The 26496-nt window shown below is 40.2% G+C and overlaps 2 protein-coding genes across 3 annotated transcripts in view; both read left to right on the forward strand.

Annotated features, from left to right (window-relative positions):
- The first annotated feature begins 300 nt into the window (after positions 1–300).
- On the forward strand, positions 301–6892 carry erlec1 (endoplasmic reticulum lectin 1). Its single transcript, XM_074646330.1, has 14 exons — positions 301–634; positions 767–871; positions 1621–1701; positions 1891–1968; positions 2058–2121; positions 2234–2280; positions 2393–2616; positions 2736–2877; positions 2970–3131; positions 3220–3279; positions 4352–4476; positions 4574–4651; positions 4774–4849; positions 5978–6892. Exons 1-14 carry the CDS (start codon positions 494–496, stop codon positions 6047–6049), a joined length of 1455 nt encoding a protein of 484 aa, XP_074502431.1. The 5' UTR covers positions 301–493; the 3' UTR covers positions 6050–6892.
- Positions 6893–8607: 1715 nt separating this feature from the next.
- psme4a (proteasome activator subunit 4a) overlaps positions 8608–26496 on the forward strand; it is a 31946-nt gene continuing 14057 nt past the window's right edge. Inside the window, exons 1-19 of one of the 2 annotated variants that reach the window (XM_074646307.1) lie at positions 8608–9135; positions 11562–11702; positions 11962–12078; positions 14487–14543; positions 16652–16696; positions 18421–18570; positions 20653–20716; positions 20812–20886; positions 21297–21419; positions 21513–21605; positions 23633–23898; positions 24061–24247; positions 24365–24454; positions 24558–24622; positions 24918–25068; positions 25168–25266; positions 25360–25429; positions 25551–25618; positions 25738–25953. In XM_074646307.1, the coding sequence (XP_074502408.1) occupies positions 8939–9135; positions 11562–11702; positions 11962–12078; positions 14487–14543; positions 16652–16696; positions 18421–18570; positions 20653–20716; positions 20812–20886; positions 21297–21419; positions 21513–21605; positions 23633–23898; positions 24061–24247; positions 24365–24454; positions 24558–24622; positions 24918–25068; positions 25168–25266; positions 25360–25429; positions 25551–25618; positions 25738–25953 (2274 nt within the window). In that variant the 5' untranslated portion in view covers positions 8608–8938. The remainder of the gene's footprint in view (positions 9136–11561; positions 11703–11961; positions 12079–14486; positions 14544–16651; positions 16697–18420; positions 18571–20652; positions 20717–20811; positions 20887–21296; positions 21420–21512; positions 21606–23632; positions 23899–24060; positions 24248–24364; positions 24455–24557; positions 24623–24917; positions 25069–25167; positions 25267–25359; positions 25430–25550; positions 25619–25737; positions 25954–26496) is intronic. The other variant, XM_074646308.1, reaches the window with a different exon arrangement.

A 26496-nucleotide genomic window follows, 5' to 3' on the forward strand; every position in this document is an offset into this window, starting at 1 on the left:
CAAATCTCTGTTTTTTTCTACTTGTTTATTGACACTGACTACTTACTGTACTACACCAGAATGTCAGGTTTGTTGAGCTGAATGCTGTTGATTTCTATGATTTATTGGATTTTGTACAGAATGCCAATAAAAAAGACTTTGAAACAAAACAAAAAAAAAGAATTGAGCAAAAGCAAATGACAAAAATTGTAATTGTTTTTTTGTTGCTTTCCAGGTGTCAAACTCTCCTTCAACACCACGTGTCTCCTCCAGAGGGCGCTGTGGTTATTTCAGCTCCACCAACAGGCGGAACACGACGTGGCAAGTAAACAGATCACTTCCTGTAGTTTGTGCTGTATTGACATCCGTCTATCTTACATCTGACAGACTTCCTCTGACTTCTGTAGTAGCTTTAAACTCCTCACTTTGGGCCGCTGTTGGTGTGAGGAGAGCCGGCTGTTCTCGGTACATGAGGAGCGGGCTGTAGGAGCTCAGCAGCTGGACAGGAGACACGATGGCTGGGCTGCTGGTGCTGGTGTTCCTCGGTGGTCTGCTGGAGGTCTGCAGCGGAGTCTCAGCAAACAGAGGAGGATATCCCTCCTTCACAGACGAAGTCCCCTTCAAAATCAACTGGCCAGGACCTGAATTCACGCTGGTATGTCTCCTCCTTTAACACATTTACTATAATATGTTGTTGGGGAGATGTTCCTGTCAACTGTGAGCATGCACTATGTTTAGTCCCTCTTTCTTTCATCTGTAACTAACTGTGTGTGTCTGTGTATTTCAGCCAGCTGCAGGGGTACTGTACAAGGAAGAGGACTTTGTCATCATGACAACAACAGAGAAGGAGAAGTATAAATGTATGCTGCCTTCCCTGACTTCTGGAGATGAGGTAAGCCCTTGTTGCAGACATGTGCAGTCTGTGCACCGTCTTCAGTTGTATAAGACGAGCCTATATTTACCATTGATTGTGTCATATTTTTGTATCTTTGGCCATCATTCATATCTGTGCTGATATAAGGTGATGCAAAAACTGCTTGACAATGGAATTGTTTAAAAAGCACACTAGGGCAAGCAGCGGTAACTCTCATATGGTTTTAAACAAGTACCCAGTTAGACTACATTATTCGAACCATTAAAGGGGACTTATTATGCTTTTGTTCTTTTTCCCTTTCCGTTAGTGTGTTTTACATTTTTTTGTGAATGTAAAAGGTCTGCAAAGTTACAAAGTTACAAAGGCCAGGCCAAAGGGAGTTACTCTCCCCCACAGAAACCCTGCTCTTGAACTGCCTGAAATACCTTGCTTGAAGTCCTGACTTTTTTCCATAACACGGTGATGTCACCCAGTAACACATTTTGCCTAAATGCTGCTGCAACACAGCCAGTATGAGAAAAATAAAGTGTTTTTTGAACATTAAACCATGTAAATGTTCTAGTAGAAACCCAAAATATATAAGTATGAAACTAAAAATAAGCATAACAGGTCCCCTTTAAATTGAGAGTGGCAACAAACGTGAGCTGGTGAAACAAAGATCGTACAAATATTTTTATATTTTTGTGTTATATCACACAGCTACACCCTACACTGCCTTATCTCCCTCAGTCTTTAATGCATTTGATTGGTGTCTTTTGTTGATTTAGGATGATGATAAGGACTACACTGGGCCCAGTCCGGGTGAACTGCTGGAGCCATTATTCAAGCGAAGCAGCTGCTCCTACAGGGTGAGACTTCTCAAGTTTCACTTTAATTTCCATCTAATTTCCCTACTGCTCTCAGCGGAGAGACTGAGAGTGTGTTCAGGTGGAGTTCACGCTTCATTAGCAGAGCGTAACTAAAAAACATATTTTTCCGTTGTGGTGTTTGGTGATTTGAAAAACTCTAAACTTGCTCTTGGCTCGCCAACATTGCAGATTGAGTCGTACTGGACGTATGAAGTATGCCATGGAAAGCATATAAGACAGTATCATGAAGAGAAGGAGACAGGCCAGGTCAGTGTTTTGGGAGGGTAAAATAATTTCCAGATGACATGAATGAGAAGCCAGCGCTTAGTGCAGTATGTGCATGTGTGTTTCCACAGAAAATTAGTGTTCAGGAGTACTTCCTGGGTAATATGGCACCGAAGAGTCAGTCAACAGAGACGGGTGAGTTAATTTGTTAATGCAATTTTATGGTATTATTAATTTGCATATGTTAATTAGTGTATTAAGTCTTTTCCTTATTGTGCTAAAGATAACAAATTAATTTTTTTTTCAGATAAAGTTGAAGAGGCGGAAAATGTCAAATCAGCAGAGGAAATTGAAGCAAGTATAATAATGAAACTTCGATTAACCAACCATATTTGCAAGGCTAGCTGTCAATTCTCACATTTGTCGTCTCTTTTTCGTTTCCTTCACCCTTTCCACTGGTGTCCAGGTTCAAACTAAGAACATAGAAGGCCAGCTGACTCCCTTCTTCTCGTTGGAGATGGGAAACGGGACTCCTTGTGTCCTGAAACAGAACGAGGCTCGCGTCACATTTGTGCTGTACGTCTGTCATCCAGAGGCCAAGCATGAGATCTTGTCCGTCGCCGAGGTCACCACCTGTGAATATGAGGTGGTGGTGTTGACGCCGCTGCTTTGCGCACACCCAAAATACAGGTAGATCTGTCAAACCTACCATATTTAAATATTGTGCTCAAAGGAATACACCTTCAGGGTTCTGCTGAAATGCATTTTCTTAATCAAACTGTTTCTTAACTAAACGTATTCCCTTGCAGGTTCAAGTCCTCCCCGGTGAACGCCATCTTCTGCCAGGCTCTAGCTGGCTCCCCTTTGCGACCTCGGCGGCTCGCCCAGTTGGATAAGGAGCAAGAGGAGCAGCTTAAACCGCCTTTCAGCGCCGCCTCCGAGACCAGAGAGGTGAGACATGCACAGAAATGACAGAGAGGAAAAAATAGGGGACTGCGTGCACCGACGACACCTGACTCATTTATATCTTTGACATGTTACAGGAAGAGACGCCGCCAGTGAGAGAGGAGGCGTTCACCTCCACTCACAAGCCTATGACTGTTGGAGGGCAGACTCAGGTCACCGTCGGCACCACTCACATCTCCCGTTTGACGGATGACCAGCTAATCAAGGAGTTCCTCAGTGGCTCGTACTGTCTGCATGGGGTGAGACATACTCTATCTGCAGTATATCACCTGACCAGTGTTTAATAAACCATTCAGTGGCTTATAATCATCTTCATGTGTGTTTCAGGGGGTAGGGTGGTGGAAATATGAATTCTGTTACGGAAAGCATGTCCATCAGTACCATGAGGTAAGGGTCCCTCCTCGCTAGTGTGAGTATGTCTGTGTGGAAGCTGGGACATTAAAGTAACAGTGTGTAATATTTCAGGGGATCTATTAGCATTAGAAATAGAATAGAATATTCATAACTATGTATTCATTTGTGTATAATCACCTGAAGCTAAGAATCGTGTTTTCGTTAGCTCAGAATGAGACCTTCATAGCTACATAGGGAGCGGGTCCTCTACATGGAGTCCACAATGTAGCTTTGCCATGTTTCTAAAGTAGCCCAGAACAGACAAACCAAACATTGGCTCTAGAGAGAGCCTTGAGCGTTTTTACGTTACCTGAAGGCCACCATAGTTCTCCAACACGCTTGCACGTGCAAAACCGTGATACCGCCAGCCGCCGTCTGACTTCCGTTGCTCGTAAAGTAGTGTTATTATGGTAAGGATGGCCTTTGAGCTAGGCGAATGGCATTACCACAGTTTTGCACTCCGCAGTCTTGGAAAGGGAGGTGTGAGGGGAGGGCTTCTCAGTTGGTTGCAATCTGCAACCACACCACTAGATGTCGCCAAATCCTACACGCTGTACCTTTTTAATGTGGAATATCTAAAAAATCAAATGCACTTCTAGCATCACTTTTGTAGGGCCTCAATTAAAGATTTTTTTTTTTTTGTTATCATTATCAATCAATCTGATTATTTACTCAATTAATCATTTGGTCTATAAAATGTAAAAAAAAAATGGTTTCCTAAAGCCTGAGGGGCTTTCTTCAAGTTGCTTGTTTCTGACCAACAGTCCAAAACCCAAAGACATGCAGTTCATAATTACATAAGACAAAGAAAAGTAGTAAATCCTCGCAATTGAAAAGCTGGAACTTGGTAACTTTTGCCATCTTTGCTTGAAAAATGACTTCATCAATTTTCAAAATAGGTGGCAATTCATTCATTTCCAATTAGTTGATTTATCGAGTGATTGTTTCAGCTCTATTTCAACGACATAAAAGTTGAAATAGTTTATCGTAACTGTGTATGTAAGATTGTTTGGTTATTTGATTGCACTTGTACAGTCAGTGATGAAAATATTCCTTGGTGGTCCAGGATAAAGAGCAAGGAAAGAACACTGTAGTGGTCGGGAATTGGAACGACCTGGAGCACACTGAGTGGGCCAAGAACAACGTCGCCCGATCCTACCAGCTCAAAGACGACGGAGTGCAGAAAGTCAAGTAGGCCATTCATATTTTTGAAGCCTAACCTGGATGCAAATTAAACTGAGATTGTTTTTGAATTTTCTCTCTGTTTATTCTCTCTTCTCCATGACAGGTTGGTTTCCCACTTCTATGGCCACGGGGATTTGTGTGATCTGACAGGGAAACCCAGACAGGTCATTGTCAAGCTCAAGTGAGTAAACAGACATGGGTTGGGGGAGGAACCATAGCACCGGTTCAATGTCACTGCCCTGGGTTAATGAATGAGTAAGACAATACCCCGATGTTTCATCTCATTTATCTTCTCTCTGTCAGATGTAAGGAGTCTGAGTCTCCCCATGCTGTCACTGTCTACATGCTGGAGCCTCAGACTTGTCAGTACATCCTTGGGGTAAGTTCTCTAGTAACCAGTGACTCACAGTCTTTGAAAAAGAAACGTGCTTAGTTACAATGCTGAAACTTAGAGTGCTGACCTCTACTTAAGTTTTGAGAGCTAAATAAAAGGAAAGTCCCACGAAAATCCAACATATGTGTGCTTTAGGGCAAAGCTAACTTGCATTATTTTATTTATCCACTAAAAACTAAAAAAAAATGTGAAAAGAAGCATACAGTTTGTTTTCTTAAAGGAACAGTATGTAACTTTTTAGGGGGTCTTTTAGCAAAAATGGAATATAAAATTCACAATTATGTTTTTATCAGTGTATTTTCACCTGAAAATAAGAATTGTTGTGTTTTCGTTAGCTTAAAATGAGCCTTTCATATCTATATATGGGAGCGGGTCCTCTTCACAGAGTCTGCCATGTTGCTCCGCCATGTTTCTACAGTAGCCCAGAAGGGACAAACCAAACACTGGCTCTAGCAAGAGCCTTTCACGTATATACGTGACCTGAAGGCCGCTGTAGTTCTCAGACACACTTGTGAGCCACAGAGTGAAAAACATTGGTACAGCCAGCTGTTGTCTGCTCCTAAAGTAGTGATATTATGGTATGGATGGCCTCTGAGCGAGGCGAACGGCGTTACCACGTTTTTACACTCGACGGCTCACATTACCTCAGTTTTGGAGAGGGAGGAATGAGCGTAGGGGTACTCAGTTGGTTGCAATCTGCAAGCCACACCCCGAGATGCCCTCATTTCCTACACACTGCACCTTTTAATATTGTTATTTTAAGAAAATTCAATCTAGTTTTTGAGTGTTTATTTATTTGTTTAAATACTTTTTTCTCCAGCACTGATATTGGTTCATAAAAATGCTATCAATTATTTATGTGGTATAGAATGTTTTGGGCTCCTAAAGAGGGCATGACAGAAGAAAGATGCTCCAGCTTAAGCAGTTTTCAAGTATGTCTGTCTGTCTATCAAGTAGTTTTTCATACAATGAATCAATGGCAATAAATGCCTTGAAAATAAATGAAAAGGAGGAAGACTAGAAGTGCTAATATGAAACTATACAGGACGTCAGCCTGGATGATTGGCACCACATTCGAGGTGATTGACATCTGTTTTTTGTTTTTTTTTCTAGGTTGAGTCTCCGGTCATATGCAGGATTCTGGACACTGCTGATGAACATGGACTTCTCTCAATCTCCAGCTAAACTGACAAAGATCATATGACAGCTATGGAGCATGAAGGAAAAAGAGAGAGGTGTACTTGAAGAGAGAACATTTATCATAAAGCAGAGGCCTGTTTTGGTGGAGGAAGAGAGATGCCCATGACACTGCGCTGAAAGCCAAAATCGAGGCTAAACTGAGTTTAAACTTGATCCTGAGGGCTGGACTTCACGTAGCCTATGAGCACAGCCTCAGCCCATGCCCCGGTCTGTGCTGTACATCACAGCCTACTCCAGCAGGCTAGCTCAGACTTTGTGACCACAGTGAATTGGTGCCGACGCCTCACTCCACAAGGCAGTGGATTTATTGCCTGTACTCCATATCTATGCTTCACTTTGTGTTGATTAATTGCAAGCAAAGGAGTGATGAATCAGGGGATTCATAATCCTCAGGGGAATTGAATTATTCATAGTGGTTTTATTGTCTTTAAGGTTTATTTGTTTTTTTGTGTGTGTGTGTGCGTGTGTGTGTGTGTGTGTGATGATGTGAAATGATTAGCTGTTTGACTGTGGCACTTACTTGTAGATGGGGGAAAAAGCAAGTGTGAAAATGTTTTGCATCGGTGAGAATGTGTATTGTGTTAATTTACAGGATGAGTGAGTGTAACTTATAAATTAGAGGGTGCTATGGAATAGCAACAAAAGTGAGTGGTTGATTAAAATTTCCTATAAGTTTTTGTTGGATGTACAGAATGTCTGTGGGTTCCTGTAAGAGGTATTCTGTGGTTTTATGAAGATGCACACTGGGATCCTGATCACTGCTGTATCACAGGGATATACAATCCAATGCATTTGCAGCAAAGAATAAAACTAAAACGTGAAACCTCATTTATAGTGTTGCATTACCGCACAGGAAAACAAACTTGACTGAGATATAAAGACATAATTGCAAATAATTACATGGATGCAAGTGCATACTTTGTCGGGGGGGACAGCCAGCAGCTCAGCAGATATTACATCATACTGTATATTACCTTAAGTAAAAGTAAAAAGGTCATAAAAAGGTGTCTGTGTGAAATTTCCGAGTATATACAGTATGGCAACTTTGTATTGAAAAGCCATAGGCTCGAGTTTTATAATGAATATATATTTTGATATTCATATTGCTTTGAGGTGTAGGGCAGATATCAGGGCACTATCGGTGCAAATTTGAATTAAATCCAAGCAATAGGTGAAAAATGATGTGATTAGGTAGTTAGCCCCCTAACACCAACTCCAGAGTGCTTTTATTCTGCAATGTTTAACCTATGGGATGACTGAGTCAATATGTTGATCAATTTCATCACTTTTTTTGCTGTATGAAATATTTTTGTTACAACCATCATCATCAAAATTGGGAAAAAAACATGATCATATTTTGTTGTACCTCAGGTACTGTTTTTTTTTTTTTCTTTATTTTGTTTTGTTTATGACAGATCAAAGAATAGGCATCAAACTAATATATGGTACCAAGGCAGGTATGTCTTCATTATTATAAGGCTGCTACATTCAACTTTATATCAGGACATATGATAATTATGAAAAACTCTAAAAAATAGCAAAACATGTTAGTAAGAAGGCAGTAAAAAAGTTAGTAGTGCAAAGTACAAAAAATATACCAGATATAAAAATACAAGAAGATGAAGAAAACTGTTAAAACTGAATATAGTGCAGGATAACAGCTGTGATACACGACTATTAAAAAAGTGAATATAGTGCAGAAGAGACTGTTAAAAATGAGTATAGTGCAGGGTAACTCCAGTAGCTTAGTCTATGAAAGTGCACTGTGTGCATTATTATATGGTACCAAGGCAGGTATGTCTCCATTATTACTAGGTTGCTACATTCATCTTTATATCAGGACAAATGGTAATTATAATAAACTCTAAAAGATAATACAATTTAATTAAAAAAAGAATAATATAAATTACATAAATAATATCTTAATTAGTTTTTAATTAGTTAGTAATTTTAATTAGTGTCTTTCTTCCTTTTTTGAAGTTATGATAAATGCATTTGAACAATTATTGTATTCTGTATAGCCTATGGGTGTGTGTTTTGTGATTAATTAGCAATAATAGCAGGCATGAATAATTCAATTCAATTCAAACTTTATTGCAGACTCAAGATCCAGATCAGAAAAAAATTAAAAAAACAACAACAATAATACATTGCATTTAAATTATATGCAATGTAATATCGTTGTTGTTTTTTCTTTTTTTCTTTTTTTTTGTAATGTATTATATATGATATCATACATTACAATACAGGAAAGCACTATAAAAAGTCATGATTAAAATATATTAAAAAATATTAATATTAATATAAATATATATTACTAAAATATCTATTAAGGGATTAATGTTACTACAGCAACGTTAGAAAAGACATCAGAGGACACCCTAGGTCTCTTAAGTGGATTTCAAGTCATCCTGTTTGAGTGGCTAAAGCATAAGCTAAAGGATAAGCAGTTATAAAAAGCATGAATGGAGAGGTGCATGCTGGGTAGTGTAGTCTCCCCCTCTTGTAGCCTGCTAGCGGATATGACGGCAGTGTTGTGTAGCTTGTAGCTGGGTGTCGTCTGCCGTCTTGCTCTGCCGTAGTTGGATGAATCAGTCGACGTTGACACACAGTCCTTTACTGGGATATGACTGTGCTTTTGTAGTAGAGCTAACTGTAGCTAGCTGCTTGTCCGGTGGGGTTTTTAAAGGACTACATTCACCGAAAGAGAAACTGAGAACTCGTGTTTTGTTGTTAGCCTTAATATATGTTTTACAAGATGTTTTCTGGTAGCTAAAGGAACTTAACTGTTATATATTAGCCGAGTAGCAGTGAGAAGCTAAGTTCACCCCAGCAACGGTTGCTAGCCTAGCACAGTGCAGCTAGTTGGATACCATGAAGAAGGTTCAGTCTGACACATTGGGGTTTGTTCCTCAGAAGGACATCGTTTATAACAAACTCCTGCCGTACGCGGACAAGCTAGATGATGAGTCTAATGATGTTTTGAGTAAGATAAAAGGGAACTTGTGCCGGGCTGTTCAGCTCAGAGAGATATGGCCCGGTGTGCTGTTCTGGACCAGGAAACTTTCCACGTAAGTTAATGTTGGCTTATCTTTTTAGTATCCACAGTTGTTGCTTACTTAACATCATGTTTTTAAGCATTGAGAGTCTTGGCATAATGTTTTCAACCTCCTTGAAGTAAACAAACTTTTGCGTAACATAACGTGTTGTGCAACATTTCTCTGGTTACATGATGTATTTGGCTGTAGGGCAACATGGAAGATATGCTGTTTGCTAACCTTAGTTCTTATAGATGGATAGATGTCATGAAGTGCATATTAGATAGATAGGTAGATAGATGGATAGATAGATAGATAGATATATAGATGTCATGAAGTGCATATTAGATAGATAGATACATAGATAGATAGATAGATAGATAGATAGATAGATAGATAGATAGATAGTTACTTTATTGATTTATTGATGTTTGTATATATATGATGTATTTGGCTGTAGGGCAACATGGAAGATATGCTGTTTGCTAACCTTAGTTCTTATAGATGGATAGATGGATAGATCAATAGATAGATGTCATGAAGTGCATATTAGATAGATAGGTAGACAGACAGGTAGATAGATAGCAACTTTATTGATGTTTGTGTGTATATATATATATACTTAGATACACCATATATATATATATATATATATGATGTATTTGGCTGCAGGGCAACATTGAAGATATGCTGTTTGCTAACATTAGTTCTTATATTTGGTCTCATCCAGATACAATGGGATGAAAATCTTGTATTTTATTCTTTTGTTTACATCTGTTTTTATCTCATTTTTGGAGCTCGGCCACAAGCTTGTTAGAAATTATAATAATTCAATAATAATAATAAAGTATACAAGTGCAAGAAAGTGAGTTTGTTTTCAGGCTGACAGATAATTTAACTTCAGCTTTTTGTATTTGCACTGTGGTTATGTGTATATTGTGTCTTAATAGATAGATATAGATAGATAGATAGTAACTTTATTGATCCCGAGGGAAATTCAAGTTTCCAGCATCACAGTTCCATAGTGCAAAACTTGTTAGTAAAAAGGCAGTAAAAAAGTTAGTAGTACAAAGTACCAAAAAATATACCAGATATAAAAATACAAGGAGATGAAGAAAACTGTTATAACTGAATATAGAGCAGGGTAACAGCTGTGATACACGACTATTAAATAAATGAGTATAGTGCAGAAGAGACTGTTAAAAGTGAGTATAGTGCATTATTATCTGTATTCTGGCAGGCTCAGAAACTCGCCTGTAAAAGCCTGTATTTCTTTATAGCCTGGTGTGTTTTTATGGGTTACGTGTTAGCTAACGTTAGCTGTTTATACCTTGTGAACTACAAACTGCCCTGTGTATCTCAGTCTGGGGTTTCACAATTGGGGGCAATAGCGTGTCAAATACACCAACCTGACCCCGGTAGTGCAGCACAATAATAGGCCATTGTTATTACTCTTGTGCTTGTGAGGCTTTGACATTTTCATTTTGAATCAGCAAGTCAAGTGACAAGTCACTTGATATATCTCAAAATAGAAATAACAAGATTTTAATTTGATGGACTTATGAGTTTATTGTGAACACCCAGATTTTTATATTTTTTATTATTTTTTTGTTATTTATTTGCACATATATAAAACTGCACAAAACCAGTCAATGAAAAAAACAAAAAAATTAAATGTGTCAGGAGAGGTCAAGAAGCCACAGGCTTATACAAAGGACCTCCCCCCAACCCCAGGAGAAAAAAAAACAATAACAAAAAAGTAATAAAGATCTATAAAAGGAATAAAGATCTAAAATATATGCATTGTAATGTTTGTAGAGATCATTATTATCAGGTATCTGTTGAAAGTTTACTGCTAAACAGATAAGTAATTCTTGTTCATTATAACTTTATTAAAGGCAATAAATCACAGTATTATATATTACCCTACCCCCCCTGCATGTATCTTTCAGTTACAGTATTTAGTTAATGACCAGCAGAAATATTGTCAATATGACAGTGGATTACTTAGAGTGCTGTTTAATTTAGTTGTGCTTGGTTGCTGGGCTGTCTTTAATCCATTTCAGTCCCCAATGCTGGCGCATTGCTCTGTCCAAGAGTGAGTCACTGCCGGCTCAGAGAGATGGAAAGTTTACTGTGGGGTTGACCCAGATTCTGTTCACTGGTATTTTGGCATTTTAAACAGTGATACAAAAGAAATATTAATGGTCACTTTCAAAGGTCTCAATTTCTCATCTCCGCTTATTCAAACTTTAGTTGCGTTATTAAAAAAAATAACATGTTTGCTTTTCAAATTTGGATGTTTTGGAGTTTGTTGTGATATATCATTAGTTTTTTTACACAAGAGAAAAATAAGCACCTTATTTTTGCATTGTTCATGCTGCTCACAGGAGCGCTGCCCACGTATTATGTGTGTTGAAACTGGAGCATTTGTCCCTAAATCTGTACTTCTTGTTTAGGTACATGAGACTGTATGGACGAAAGTTCAGCAAAGAAGACCATGTGCTGTTCATCAAGTTGCTCTATGAGCTAGTGACGATCCCCAAGCTGGAGATAAGCATGATGCAGGGCCTTGCACGGCTTCTTATCAACCTCCTCAAGTAAGAATGGGCCCCATCTCTTCTACTCAACAACTTGTACACATGCTAAACACTCACTTATGCAATGCTGAAAATGTCATAGTAAAAGGTAATCTTGGAAGGTTTTTGTTTTCTGAAAAAGCTAAGTTAAATGCTAAAAAATGCTGCGACCTTATCACTGATAATAAATTAGATTATTTTTTCATTGGGTAAAGCTGCATGATGAGCTAGGATCTGTGTGTTTATTCTCACCTATCTGCATGTCTGATTCATCCAACAGGAAACGGGAACTACTGTCAAGGGAGGACCTTGAGTTGGATTGGAGACCACTGTATGAGCTACATGACAGGATTCTTTTCTCCAAGACAGAGCATCTGGGCCTCAACTGGTTTCCCAAGTATGCCTACTGTTGCTGTTGATATTATTAGTTTTTTTTAAAAGCATGCTTAGTCATAGAATTTAGGAAGTGGACATATCCAGTGAGGAAGGCGCATTCACTACATTTACATTGTACACATTTCGTGGTTGTGTAGTACATCGGCTAATGTTTAGTAGCCACACTTGGAAATGAAAGTGTTTTTAATTTATATTTCCTTCAGTTAAACTCTCGGTAATCATTAAGCTCCAGCAGAAACTCTGGAGTGTGTTTTTTTTCCCCCTGCAAATTCAATTTTTCATGATAGTAAAGTAATTATTGAAGAAAAATACTGTAGAAAACATAACATTCATTTTTGCATGTCTGTACTTTCCCTCACGGAAAAGCAGAACATATAAAGTGATTAAATTCCTGTTACTGGAAAAGCTAATGTTGATATGAGGAAGACTGAAATCACTGAAAATAGATGCATATTAGGAAATGTCGTAGTACGTAAGATTTATTTATATTGGAACTGAGCATAAACAGGGATTGTCACCTTGTTGGGCTCAGACTATTAACCAATAGGTTGCTGACCATTTCCTAATTGTCCAGATTGCTTTCAGAGTATCGCACAAAGGCCCATCCAATTTAATTTGGGTTAGTTGCCTTTCATTCACATTAAAAAGTCCTGGTCCAAGTTTGCCAAATGTTTTTATGCAATTAAAGCTAAAGTTGGTATTGTTAAGAAACTAGCAAGATTACGCTAGATTTTAAAAATGATCCAAGCCGAAAAACCCAGCCCAGTGTTGCCAACTCTTTTCCAATGAAAGTAGCTAGCAACAGTAGCTGCTGACTAGCTCCAAAAGTTGCTAAATCTAGCGAGAAAGTCGCCAAGTCGGCAACACTGACAGCCTGTCCCTTCAGGACACCCTCCAATGAGTGCACGGACAAAGTGTGCGCAGGCAGGTATGTAGACAGACAGGTAGCCTGTCCATTCGAGCCGAATGAAATGATTGGACCGTCTACACACGGATCAGCGGGGAAATCGCTCGCCTCCTATGGGGAGAGTGGTGCCACCTGACTAGGCAGAAGCACTACCCAGTCAAAGTTCAAATTATTTAGACTTTGACCTCGGTTGCTACTGACCTTTCAAAGCTGATGCTGTTGTTGTTGACTAAAAACAGTGAATGGCGTTCCTTGCTCTCCTTTGGGGAGATATTTTACCTGCTGCCTCTGCAAGTCTCTGCGCCCTACCTCGCGGTGAGTGAAGAGCAAATCTCTTATCATGTGAAGGCAGCTCAAATCTAGCGAAAAAGTCGCCAAGTCAGTAACACTGACAGCCCGTCCCTTCAGGCCTCCTTCCAAAGCCACTCCCCCAAAAGTATCATAATGAACGTAAACAACGAACATGGCTATTGTTAGTACTCACAGCTGTCAAGCTAGCAGCTTGTGGAAGATTCCGGTGACGCGCAATGAGTGCACGGGCAGAGTGCACGCAGGTAGGCAGGAAGGTAGGTAGACTGGCAGGTAGCCCGTCGATTCAGGCCGAATGAAATGATTGAACGGGCTTATTACAGTCTTGCGACAGCCAAAGATACCAGAGTTTTTTCTTTTTTATTGTCAGAACATTTGATTTATTGATTGCTTTCGGGATATAATAAGAATTTTAACAAATATAACAAAAATGTTTTTGAACACTACCAACGGCAGTTTTAATCCATCACAGATGACTTCAGATATTAAATTAGATAGCTACTATAGTATTTTGAGAGTGTAATCGATGTAGAAAATAAGGTAGTACATTGTTCACTTTGTGCTTTGACAACTTAACTTTAATGAAATGTACACACAGAATATTTTAGTCATCATAGATACATAGATATATTTGTATATCAAGGGAAATAGTTCCGTAAGCCAATTTTGTTTTATCTTTGATTTAGATTATGGGTTTCAGTTTGAATAAAATCTAGTTGTGTTTGCATAATTGGACCAGTTGTTGGCGAACAAGAGGAACATTTTGGACGCCACATACCTTTCATAACTGTACTTTTTACAAGGAACAATGTCCACTATGACCATTACACTTAGCACAGTTTTGGAGAGAAGTTTAAATGTCGCTTCACCCTACGCAACACCCTTAAAAATTCCCTATGAAGTAGCAAGCAGTGCGAGATGCTCTTTTATGGTGCTATGGGAACATTGTGCGTTTATCACATAAATGCCTTTGCTAGCGCATCACTTTTGCGTTACAGCCGATGAAAGCAAGCTGCTTCGGCTTGATTGCCAGCTCACCTCTTTGAAAACTATACTAATGCATACAAAACATGATACTCTGATTACATAATAAATTGTATAAGTTGATGCATAGTATGTTCATATTTTGAGTGATTGGCACTTTGTCGTGTGCTGAATGTGTTCTTTATGCCTTTGTCTCCTTTCACATTCAGTTCTCCACGGCCTCGTTCATCCTCTAAACTCATAATGCTAAAATTGGTTCAGAGGTGGTAAGGACAATACTTCTCTTTGTGTTTTACTTTGAATTCATCATTTGAGGCACTTTTTTTGTTTTTGTTTTATTATTTTTTTTTATACATTGCATGTGAAAACAAAAACTGGACATCCCACATTGTGACAGAGGAAAAATCGAGACTAAAGCAATGTTAACATTTCACTCATACTGGAGACTGTCGCACTGCAGCTAACATATTATTTTACCCTTCTCCTATCCCCATATCAACCATGAGAGAGTGATAATAGGCCGTGTAGTTTCTTTCTTTCTATAGTGGATTATTATGTGGCAGCAATATAGTAACAAGACGATGACCATATTAGGAAGTAATACAGTTTGATTTTTTAATTATACATAACATTTATTACTCCATAAGCAGTGGCATTAATGGTAGTATTAATGATCTCTCAACAATTATCTATAATTGGCCCATGTTCAGACGAGCTTTTCCTGTTACTGATCACTACTTAGACATACCTGCAAAACAGAGTGCTACAGGAATGAGTCCTAAAACCCAGAAATGAGTTAGCATTTTAGCACTTCCGGTTCCCTTGACTGGAAGTCAATGGGTATTTTAATGGGTTTTTAGTAAGATGCCTGAAATAAGGTCTGTGGTTAACACATGCTGAAGAGATTTTAACATTTTATTCTACGACATAAAATGCATTAACAAATACCCCATTTGTGAATTTTGAAGCCGCTGTGTGTCTTAAAAAAGGCGGTTGCTAATAAGTGGCGAAATGAGACTATTAAGTGTCATCATGCCGTTTTGTCCGCCTTTACAGTCTCCTTGTCTATACTCGCACTCATGCGACCGTGGTGTAGTTTGTTTATAGCCTGACATTAGCTTTTACTTCTGGTGATTGCATTTGCACTTCAAAAATCATAAGAGTGGTGTTCATTTGTGGAGATTATCTTGCTGAACAAAACGTGTAAGTATCATAAATGTGTGTTTGCCACAGAGCTTATTTTCGGCGGTAATCCAAAACCCAATGGAAAAATCCCATTGGCTTTTTGTCGAGGGAACCCAGGACGATGCTAACTTCCTGGTTGGCCTACAAAAATACATCATCCCTGTAGCACTCTCCTACACAGCATTTTCAGGAGTCATGGAGGAGCGCAAGCTCTTGTCACGTTTCCTCCCCTCCTGGAATGCGTTAGGGTTCACTTCAACTCAGATACAAAGGTCATATAGTGTAGTCTTGGGTTCCTTCTGCCTGAGTGTCTGGGGCAATCAGTTTGACTAGCTCTTGTTGTTGTTGTTGGATTTGCAGTGCATGAGTTTGACCCTGGTCTGTGGCCTCTTGTTTGTTGTGGGCTTACAGTGCTAAACATTGGGCTAGACCCATGCATTTAGAAAGCTGCAGTTTGGCAGTTGAGTGTCACCCATAATTCAGCTGTCTTTAACAGTATAAAATATGCAGTATGTCAGCTACAAAAAGATGTGAATGATGTGGAGATAAGTGACCAGTTGTTGAGTGGGATTGGCAGGGCATTTCCAACAAGGCATGGCTTGAGCTTGCATGCGAGCAGATCGGTGGGATTGCGGGTGGGATTGCGGGAGGGGAGCTCAAAAGCTGTAGTTATATCGGTCTCGAGCTTTCAACACCGTTATGTGACCTCAGTCCTGAGTTTGCAGTCTATATGTGACGATAATCATGTCAGGTGTTTGTGATGTGTTATTATTAGTCGTAAATCCAAAACCACCTCTATTAACAAAGTGTTAAAGCAGCGGTTGATTCCAAAGTGACACGTTATGAATGAACAGTTAGTGAAACTATATATACATCTGTATATCAGCATGAGGCCATCCGGGAAGGTCAACCACTATCTGCAACAATTAGTATGTTTATTTTGTGTGAATGTGAATTGATTACTGTCCGTGAATTGATTACTGTCCGTTAATTACGTTTTTATTACCTCACTACACACCAGATCGTAAATTGTCTCGTTCACTGTACACCTGTCAGGTGTGTAAAGAAGTTTCTGTGTGCATGCAATCAAAGTCAAGTTGCATTGGTGTGGAGATTGGTTTAACATCAGTGTTTCAGTGGTTGTTTTGACATGAAATGACCTTCCTCTGTCATTTTGTTTTTTTTACAGCTCTGTGGAAAATGTGCTGAAGACACTTGTGAAAAGCTGCAGACCGTAAGTACATATCAGTCATTTATGTCGTGTGTGTCTCTTTTATTAGAGTTATATCAGTCTGAGAATTCATTGATTGTGTAAATATTGATTTTAGTAAGTTGTCAAGACATTTACTAATAGGAAGAGGGACAAATCTAAAATGTTAAGCTGAGCTGATAGGAAAGAAAACCCCTAAATGTTGGTTATATTTTAGGTGCTGTAGTGGATGAAGAATAAGGATGTTAGACTTTACTAAATTGCATCATAATTCCAAAGCTTTGCTGTCACCAGCAGCTCCCTGATTGTTTTCAGTCTAGTTGTGCGCGTGCAGATTCCTTACTTGAGCCCTAGGACTCACCCCTCAGTTTGCACTTAGGCAGATAATCCTATTATCTCATCTAATTCTGTCTTGTGCGAGGGTTTCCTGTCTGTGAGAAGGGAGAGTGATTTGTGGTCAGCTGCTGAGACGCTGTGGATCAGCGGTGAGGCAGACGGAAGTAGCCTCGCTTGGAAGTGACACTTTTTTCACTCTAATGGATGTGGAATCGCTGAGGAGGCTGCGTGACCTGAAATAACCTGCAGAGTTTACACAAGCGCATTATGAACCATGAAAATCCCCCCGTGGGACTATGAGCCCGGCGGAACCGCAGGATTTACCCTAACAGCTAAAAATATGCCAGGTGTCTAACTTGTAATCTCACGTTTGTGTAACATTGCCCTCCAACATTGAAATTTCAGTAGCTGCTGGTTCATACAGATGGTGATGAATGGAAACTCTGAATGAAGATAGTTGTATGCTATTGCTTTGAAGCTATCAAATAAGGTCTTATTATTTTTGCTTTATATGAATGTAGCCTAGGTTTCCTTGACAGTAAAGTCTGGTTGTCAGTCTCCAGCATCTGATGTGTGTGAGGATGTGACCTAAGAGGCTTGTGCATCTTTTATAGCGCTCTCTAAGCTGCTCTGCTGGTGGGGATGCTTCAAGTGTCCGTATATACCTATTCATAAGCTGGCGAATGATATTAATAACGTTCTTGTCATGAACACACCCGTCATTGGCTTAAAGCTGCAGTGCGTAGAATTGGAGCAAAAAAAAAAGTTATTTTTGTAAAACGGTCACTATAGCCTGACAGTGCATGAGACAGGTAATCTGAAAAACATTATGTGCCTCTGTGTCCTCCGGTGCTCCTAATGGCATCTGCAAGATTTCACAGACTGGAGGAAAACAACCAATCAGAGCCAGCTGCCGTCTATGAGAGTCAGCTGTCAATCACTCGCGAACTCCGATCAAACGGTCAAACTAGGCAGCGCTGATCAAATATGAATCAATATTCTGTTATTGTAATGCCTATTTCTCACCTCAAATATTTTCAGAAACATCTTGTAGTGTACTGTTTAGCTGTAAAATGAGAAAGTTTGTGACCCTGCAGCAATGTTGATATCAGTTTAGGAAATACCAAGCACCGCCCATCACCCAGAGCACAGCCAATAGGAACGCTTAATAGAAACACTCTCTGAAATGACCTGTGATTGGCCAAAGTCTCCCATCACAGGCTAGATTTTTTTAAAGCCTGAAAACAGCCATGAGGAGGTGCAGAAGTGTAGTTATCTCTCAGAACACTTGAATTACAATATGCTGAGAGGTTATTATGGAATTTTTGCCAAATTATGCCAAAACCATTCTCCCTACCGAAGCTTTAATTTTACAAAAAAATCTAACTATTATCCTCTCTCTGGTCATACAGATACTTTCCAGTGTCCGCTACTGAAGAGATGCTGGATGAATGGAGACCACTCCTCTGTCCCTTTGATGTCACCATGCAAAGAGCAATCAGCTACTTTGAGCTCTTTCTACCAACGACTCTGCCTCCTGAGCTGCACAACAAGGGGTTCAAGTAAGAAACCGATTGTCTCCTACGTATGGTTGAGATCGCTCCAGTCTGAAGACAGTTCAGCTAGTTAGCCTTGAGATCCGGTAAAGAATAGCTTGAGCTCGAGATGAATGAATGACGAGCAATGCTGTGTCAGAAATATACAGTATAAAGGCAGAGGGTCCTGACTCAGACGTCATGTCTGCCAGCTCAGGGCTGGCATAATGAAAATAGTGCGTCTGTGAATATGTGAGGGGGAGTATCACATAATGAGACATTAAAACAAGCGCCCTAAAAGAAATCCAAGACACAGTTCCCTATGTTTTCCTAACCAGTGAGATTATAAAACCCACATTGATTCCTGTTCCAGATTCTCAGTATTTTTACTGCATGTTAAAAATGAATAAAACAATTTTTTGCCCTATTGTCCGGCTTTCCATTCCTCCCACCTCATCACACCATGGTGTAGAGATGTGGTGAGTGATTTCTTAGGCCCCTTGATACTGGCGGTGCATCCCTCAAATGTCACCGCCTACTTAATGTCTTAACAATGTGAAGGATGCATCCCTTCATGGCCACTGTACAGTAGATCCTTCTAAAACATACACTTACACCACGGGAACAAAGAAAGTAGTCACACTAATGCGTCATTTCCACTGCATGGTACAGCTCGACTCTACTTGACTCACTTTTGCTATCAGGTACATTTCCAGATTTAGTTTTCCGGTGCAGATAGTACCTTGTCAATGTAGATGGGATTTTAACATAATTTACACCACACCACATTCTGTTCCTTTTTAATACTTTAAACTATTTTCTACCACTCAAGAATTGATAAAAAAAGATCAATAATTCCTCCAGAATACCACCTTAAGACACCAAGACCTTGAGGAACACCATAGAAAAAGCCATGCTGTGATTTGGTATCAGAAACATTTGACATTTGGAGACTTTTTGGTATTTGGAAGTCGAGCACTTCTGTTGTGGATACTGCTCAGAAACACCCTTATTGTCAGTATACCATCCATCCCCCGAATGCCCTAGGTCTCTAGTTTGTGTTTGTAAAGTTTCATGAGGCTGTGATTATCCTAGAGGTCACCACAGGTCATTTTATACAGTGAGGTCACATTTAAAAAAGTATGTCACTACAATGAAATGGCTACTGTGGGGACTAACATCATCACATATGAATACAGTTAGGATCACTGGATCCACAAGAGTCTGTTTTACAGTGATACCCAATTTATGTAATTCCACGACTGTTTAGGGACCCCAGTATGTAGAAATATTCAAACACATCATTTTAGAAAAGGTGAAAATAACACATTTATACTGCATGCAGAAAACTGAATTGTTTTTGCCCCAAACATGCATCAGATTATCACAAAGTGTCTGTAAAGGGGAGACTCCTGGGTACTCGTAGAACCCATTTTCATTCATACTGTATATCTTGAGGTCAGAGGTCAAGGGAACCCTTTGAAAATCGCCATGCAATTTTTCTTTGCCAAAATGTAGCCCAAGTTCGGAGCATTATTTAGCCCCCTTCCCGACAAGCTAACCTGACATGATTGAGCCTGCTACAGCCTCTGAAAGGCGGTAAAGTTTGCAGAGGGCACTTGCACCCTCAAGGAGTGGAAGAGGTTAAAGCTGGTTCACCTTTTACTGCCATTATTTCCTTCTTCCATAACAACGTTATCTTCACTGATTTGATCAGTTTAGATAACAGACACTTGACTGTTATGACAGAAATGTGAACAAACCGCAGACACTTGCCTCGTTCATGGAATCATGGCGGTTCTCCGCTGCAGAATGAATATATGGGAAACGTTGGAGTGGATATTTGGTGCTATTTTTGCCATAAAAAAATATGTTTTTGGCCTGTCGAGGTTGGCTTAGGGAATACCCATAAAATAAAATGCTTTACTTGTTTTACGCTGTTGTACCAGGGCTCTTAAAGGAAATGACATTAAATCTTGTCGGTCCCAATCTTCCCCCACTCCTAAGCCTACTTTCACTGAAACTTCCGTTTGACGCCCGTCTGTTAAATGTCACATATACGTACTTAGGGTTGTCTTCTGCTTATGTAACCATTTGTTTGTCTGACAGGTTGTGGTACGACGAGTTGATCACCTTATGGTTGTCTGTGCAAAATCTTCCAAGCTGGGAAATGGTGAGTAGGTTAATTTAAGTTTTAAAAAGGACTGAATGTACAATAGTGCGTATTTCTGTCTGCCCAGTGTAACATGTTTTCCTCCATCTTTGCAGCATCTGGTCAATCTCTTTGCTCGCTTGGCCAACGACAACATTGGCTACATTGACTGGGACCCCTACATCCCTAAGGTTTGTTGTTGTTGTTTTTCTTTCCACCACCCATTACGCAATTTAGTACTCGGTTGTTATAGTTTTGCGGCACATTTCCTCATGTGTGGCCTGACCCTTATGATTTGGGCTCATGGTGTGTATCTCATGGCCATTGCTGCTTGTCAGAGAAGCAAACTATCATGTTTCCTTGTTGCTGTTGCTCTTGCTCAATGATGGGAAGTGACTTGCATCATGCTTGCAGTTCAACTGAGTGACTGTTTTGATCCATGCTATTTGTCAACACTAGCATGATGAACATAAACATTCACTCCTGACTTGTTAAGCCAATATAAATATAATGGGCTTTTTATCAGTTTTAAAATGAATAAGTCCACATTCAAATAATCAGACAATGGAATATTTGACACTAATTGTTTTTCACATTTCAGATTTTCACAAGAATTTTGAGGAGTTTGAATCTCCCTGTGGGGACCAGTCAGATGATGGTACCACGATATATCACCAATGCCTACGACATCAGCCATGTGGTGCTTTGGGTCTCATCCCTCCTGGTTGGTTCAGTGTTCATAAATTATGTTAATAATTGCAGCTACAGTTAGTGTGAAAGATTATTGTCATACTGACCCTTACTGTGCTAATTTCAGGGAGGACCCAGCAAGCAAGCTCAAGAACAGCTCAGTGGCCTTTTCAACAGTATTACATCCTTCTTTCACCCATCAAACCATGGCCGCTGGTTGGTGAGTCATTTCTTTCCCCTTTTGGATGACTGTGGAATAGAAGAAACCATAAAGGATGGGGACTGCTTCATGAGACAGTCCAGTAGAAATAATGTGTTTTGGAGAAGCAGTTCAATATAATTGACAGCTCTGCATCAACAACTTTTTTTAGTGACGTTAGCTTTGTTTTAACTAAAATCTATAGGAAACATGAGTCGTGATGGTTTGACTGCTACCAGTGAGTTTAGATACATCACTCTTCCAACTTGTCCCAACTATAATTCCAGCATCATGTTAACACAGCATACCTTGGCACCCAACGGCAGCACAATGACAAGTGCGTAGTCACTCGTCATCCTTTTTCTAGGAAGCTTCCTGAACGTCTGTATCATCTTCAGAAATAACAAGAGGACATGTGATGGAGATGGTTGCAATGCTATTAAAGGTCTCTGGGAGTGGGGCCAAATGCCTTTCTGTTTTGAGGATCCCCCTCTACTAGAGTTGAAGCACCACAGGCAGCAACGTGTCCTCATACACATACTTTTGGCGGGGGGGGTGAGTTTGCGAGTGTGTATTCTAGGCTGTTGCTCGGATACACATGAGAGTGTCATCCACTTGGCTGTGCTTTTATTACATGTAAACAGTGTTTTGCAATCAACGAAGTGTAGCAAGCACTACTGAAGTCAGTTCAGGATATATTGTTCATGTCTTCAGAACCTCAGCTAAGCCACTCAGTGGAGGAAAAGTGGAAATTATAACTCATGTCACTGTGTAACGAGGGGTGTAACAATACGTGCGATTGTATTGAACCGTTGGGTACAAGGCGGTCGGTTCGTCCGCGACATCCCTTCTGTACTCCTTGTGACCCAAACAGTTGTTTATGCCTACTAACCGCACACACGTAACAGAAATTCTGGAGCACGAGTTTCACCTGGAAAGTTTTGGCAGGGCACCAGTTGTTCTCTATAAGTTATAGCAGCGCTGTACGCTAGGTGGTTTAGCCCAGTTCTCCAGGTTAATCACGCTCAATGGACAACGTTTTCAAACAACAACATCAAATTGTATGCCAACACTGTTAAACTGAAGTCCGGTATATCTGTGGATGCACTTCAAACATTTAATTTACGATGGCATCACCCTGATGTGGCAATTAACAGAGCAAAACAAAAACAGACTGGACAGCGTGTCCGTCTCCCCACAGCATTCAGGCAGCCTCCCACTGCAGATTCAGGCTGTGCCGAAGTCATAACTAATTCTATAAGAGTGTTATTCGCTGCATGTGCGACTTCACTCGATCGTAAAAAACAATGCCGAATTAAAGCATATGGTCAAAGTGTTTTGAGCTCCACTACAATTTGCCTTCATGTGTGCATTTTACTCAGTCAGTTGTGCTTGCCCTGTATGAACGAGCACAAGCTGCAGTTCAGTTCAGGAATTAACAGGTCAGAGTCTTATGATGGCATTACAGAATTAGAAATACTTTATTGATACACGGGGGAAACTGGGTTACATTTACATTACAGACATTTCTGTAATTTATTTTATTTATTTATCTTTTATTGACAATATTTCAGTATTTGAGTGCCTTAACTGTTAAAGTAAAAAGTATGGCCAATGAGCAACTATAGAATGTTATAATTTTCAAAATAAATGAAAACAAAGAAGTTATTTTCTGCATTTTTCTTTGTTCTTTTAACCGTGACCCCAAATCTGAGGTACATACATACCGAACCGTGAATTTTGTGTCATTACACCTCTATGTGTAACAAAATTAGTTTTCTTCTTTGCTTGATGAAATTAAATATTCGTGATTTTACTGTACTAAAGTGATCCCATAATTTCCACATACATGCAAGACATGTAGACAAAGCTGTGTTCACAGTGTTTCGGTTTGCGTTCGTATGTGTGTTATGTCATCTGTGTCTCCAGATGCTCCATACACCCTCTACTTCGCCATTTGTCCACACTACTATGGAGGCACACTGTCCACCTGTGTGTCACCCCTTTCTCATGTATCTGTCTTTCTGTCCCTCTGCCCTCATGTCCAGATGAAGCTCATGAAGCTGCTCCAACGTCTCCCTGCCAGCGTGGTGCGGCGGCTGCACCGAGAGCGCTACAGAAAGCCCACGTGGCTAACGCCAATACCAGACAGTCACAAGCTCACAGAGGAGGATATCACAGACTTCGTGGAGAGTATGATGCAGCCGGTGCTGCTGGCCATGTTCAGCAAGACGGGCAGTCTGGATGCTGCCCAGGCTCTGCAAAACCTTGCTTTAATGAGGCCTGAGTTGGTCATTCCCCCCGTGCTGGAGAAGTAAGTCTGTACTGAACTAGAGAATCTCATGGATAAGTGTTTGACCCACGTTCTGCTTCTTAAGAATCTGGAGCACTAATGCTAGTTTTCCGCTTAGATACGAGACAAGGCCTCATTTTGAAATGAACATAAAGGGCTAATTGTTCTCTCTCTCTACCACAGAACATACCCTGCTCTGGAGACTCTAACAGAGCCCCACCAGCTGACAGCCACTCTGAGCTGCATGATTGGTGTGGCACGGAGCCTAGTGTCAGGTGGGCAGCGCTATCCTGAGGGGCCAACTCACATGCTGCCCCTGCTCATGAGGGCTTTGCCGGGCGTTGACCCAAATGACTTCAGCAAATGCATGGTGCGATCCAGTGTTATTCACGTCTGTCTTCTTACAGCACTCTTACTGTATTTTTTTTTGGTGGTTTTGTTTTCGTTAAACTTCTTAAATCTGACCCAAACATTTCCATCCCCACAGATCACATTCCAATTTATTGCTACGTTTGTGACTCTTGTGCCTTTGGTGGACTGTTCGTCCGCCCTACATGAAAGAACTGACTTGACAGAGGTGAATCACTATTGTTATTGTTCCTCGCCTCGTCAATAAATACATGCAAGGTGTTAAATGATCTTTGTGTATAGCTTTTTCATACTTTTTGTATGACTTTCAGGTGGAAAGAGAGATGTGCTCCGCCTCGGCTGAGTTTGAAGACTTTGTGCTTCAGTTCATGGACAGGTACGTGGAGTTTTGATGAAGAACATTAACCCTCATCCTACCAACACATTTAACATGCAAGGACTACCGACTGGGGACCGCAAGAATAAACCACTGCAAAAATCAACTATCATAGCAAAATGTTAACGTATTTCTTCTCAGAACATTATTAGTTATGTAATTAATGTCATCTGAAGAAAAAAAAAGAAAAGATTATTATTTTAAATAGACATGAGGAAATATGTCTGCTGTATTTGTGTCTGTGTCCTTCAGAAATGACTGACAACTTGAGTGTTTCTTTTTGTTATCTGCACAGATGCTTTGCCCTGATCGACAGCAGCACTCTGGAACAAACTCGCGAGGAAACGGAAACGGAGAAAATGACTCATTTGGAGAGTCTGGTAGAGCTCGGCCTGTCTTCCACCTTCAGCACCATCCTCACACAGTGCTCCTTGGACATCTTCAAGGTTAAGACTTTTCACACACTTATCTCGTTCCACATTTTTTTATTCTCATGTATATACTGTATATACATATGAACACATTTGTCACATTTGTTTTATCAGGTGGCTTTGGAAAAGGTGTTCAACTTTGCAACCACCAACATCTTTGAGACTCGCGTAGCTGGGAGAATGGTGGCCGACATGTGCAGAGCTGCTTCCAAAGTGAGTCCACTCAGACTTCCTCATGTGGGCATCAACTTTCTTGTAGCTTATTAATTTACTATCTTCATCCTCGCTGTGCTTCTGTTTTTTTAGTGTCACCCTGCCGAGTCTCTCAAGGTGTTTGTGCCACACTGCTGCAATGCCATAAACCAAATCGCTGAAAGTAAGTGCTCACTACACTGGAATAAGTATTTCTATAAGTGGAGGCTTTCAAACGCATGAGTCATGTTTTTTTTTCAATGAGTCTTTGTCATTTGCCTGACGCACACTTTATTTTTAAACAGATGAGGAAGTGTTGAATGAGGAAGAGCTTGACAAGGAGTTGTTGTGGAATCTTCAGCTACTTTCTGAGGTGATTTAGACCACTCATGATTTACTAACTTAACCCCTAAGTTCCTGTATTTACCAACACCTCCTATTTATAATTCTATACTTAACTATATTTTTCCCTCTTGGATATGTGCACCTCAGGTGACCCGGGTGGATGGTGATAAGGTCCTGCCCTATCGCTCTAATCTGGTCCAGATTTTGCAGTTGACCCTCCACCTCAAGTGTAAGCAGGGCTACACTCTAGCTTGCAACCTGCTGCACCACATCCTTCGCTCCTCAGCCCTCATCTACCCCACAGAGTACTGCAGTATGCCAGGAGGCTTCCACCAACCAATCAGTGACTACTTACCCATCAAGGTACTAATATTGATTGGTTTTACATTTCGGAAGCTTAATCAAATCAGTATTACATTTTCTTCAACTTGTAACCAACAATGGTCTTACTTTGTCCCACATATCTGCCGGGTAAATCTGTGTTTTGAAACTTCATGACTAAACCTGTGATGTTTGCAGCATACTGCTCTTATCATCCCCCCAAACCAGAGAGAGATTGTGTATTAGAAACGATGAAACCCTTGCGGTCACAGACATTTGTCCTTAAACCAGATAAGCCATACAACTCTCAGCAGGCTCTCATTGTGACCTGGTTTGATTAATTGTCCGATCCTGTCTGTGAGACAGCCCGTACTTTGATCCCATTAAGTCGCTTCCTTGGTGGAGGCATGGATAGTAGATCACATTGCTGGATTACTGTCTAGGGTGTGCCGATAGAAGATAAACAAGAGTATATGGCTGGACAGTGTATGGTCAGTCTATGAACTTGTGGTTAAATTGTTACACAAATAGTCAGTGGTCATGTCTGTAATGTTAAATCCAGCGCTACACCAGGTCCGGCGAGGA

This window comes from Sebastes fasciatus, chromosome 9 (assembly GCF_043250625.1).
Source record: "Sebastes fasciatus isolate fSebFas1 chromosome 9, fSebFas1.pri, whole genome shotgun sequence".
Classification (NCBI taxonomy): Eukaryota; Metazoa; Chordata; class Actinopteri; order Perciformes; family Sebastidae; genus Sebastes; species Sebastes fasciatus.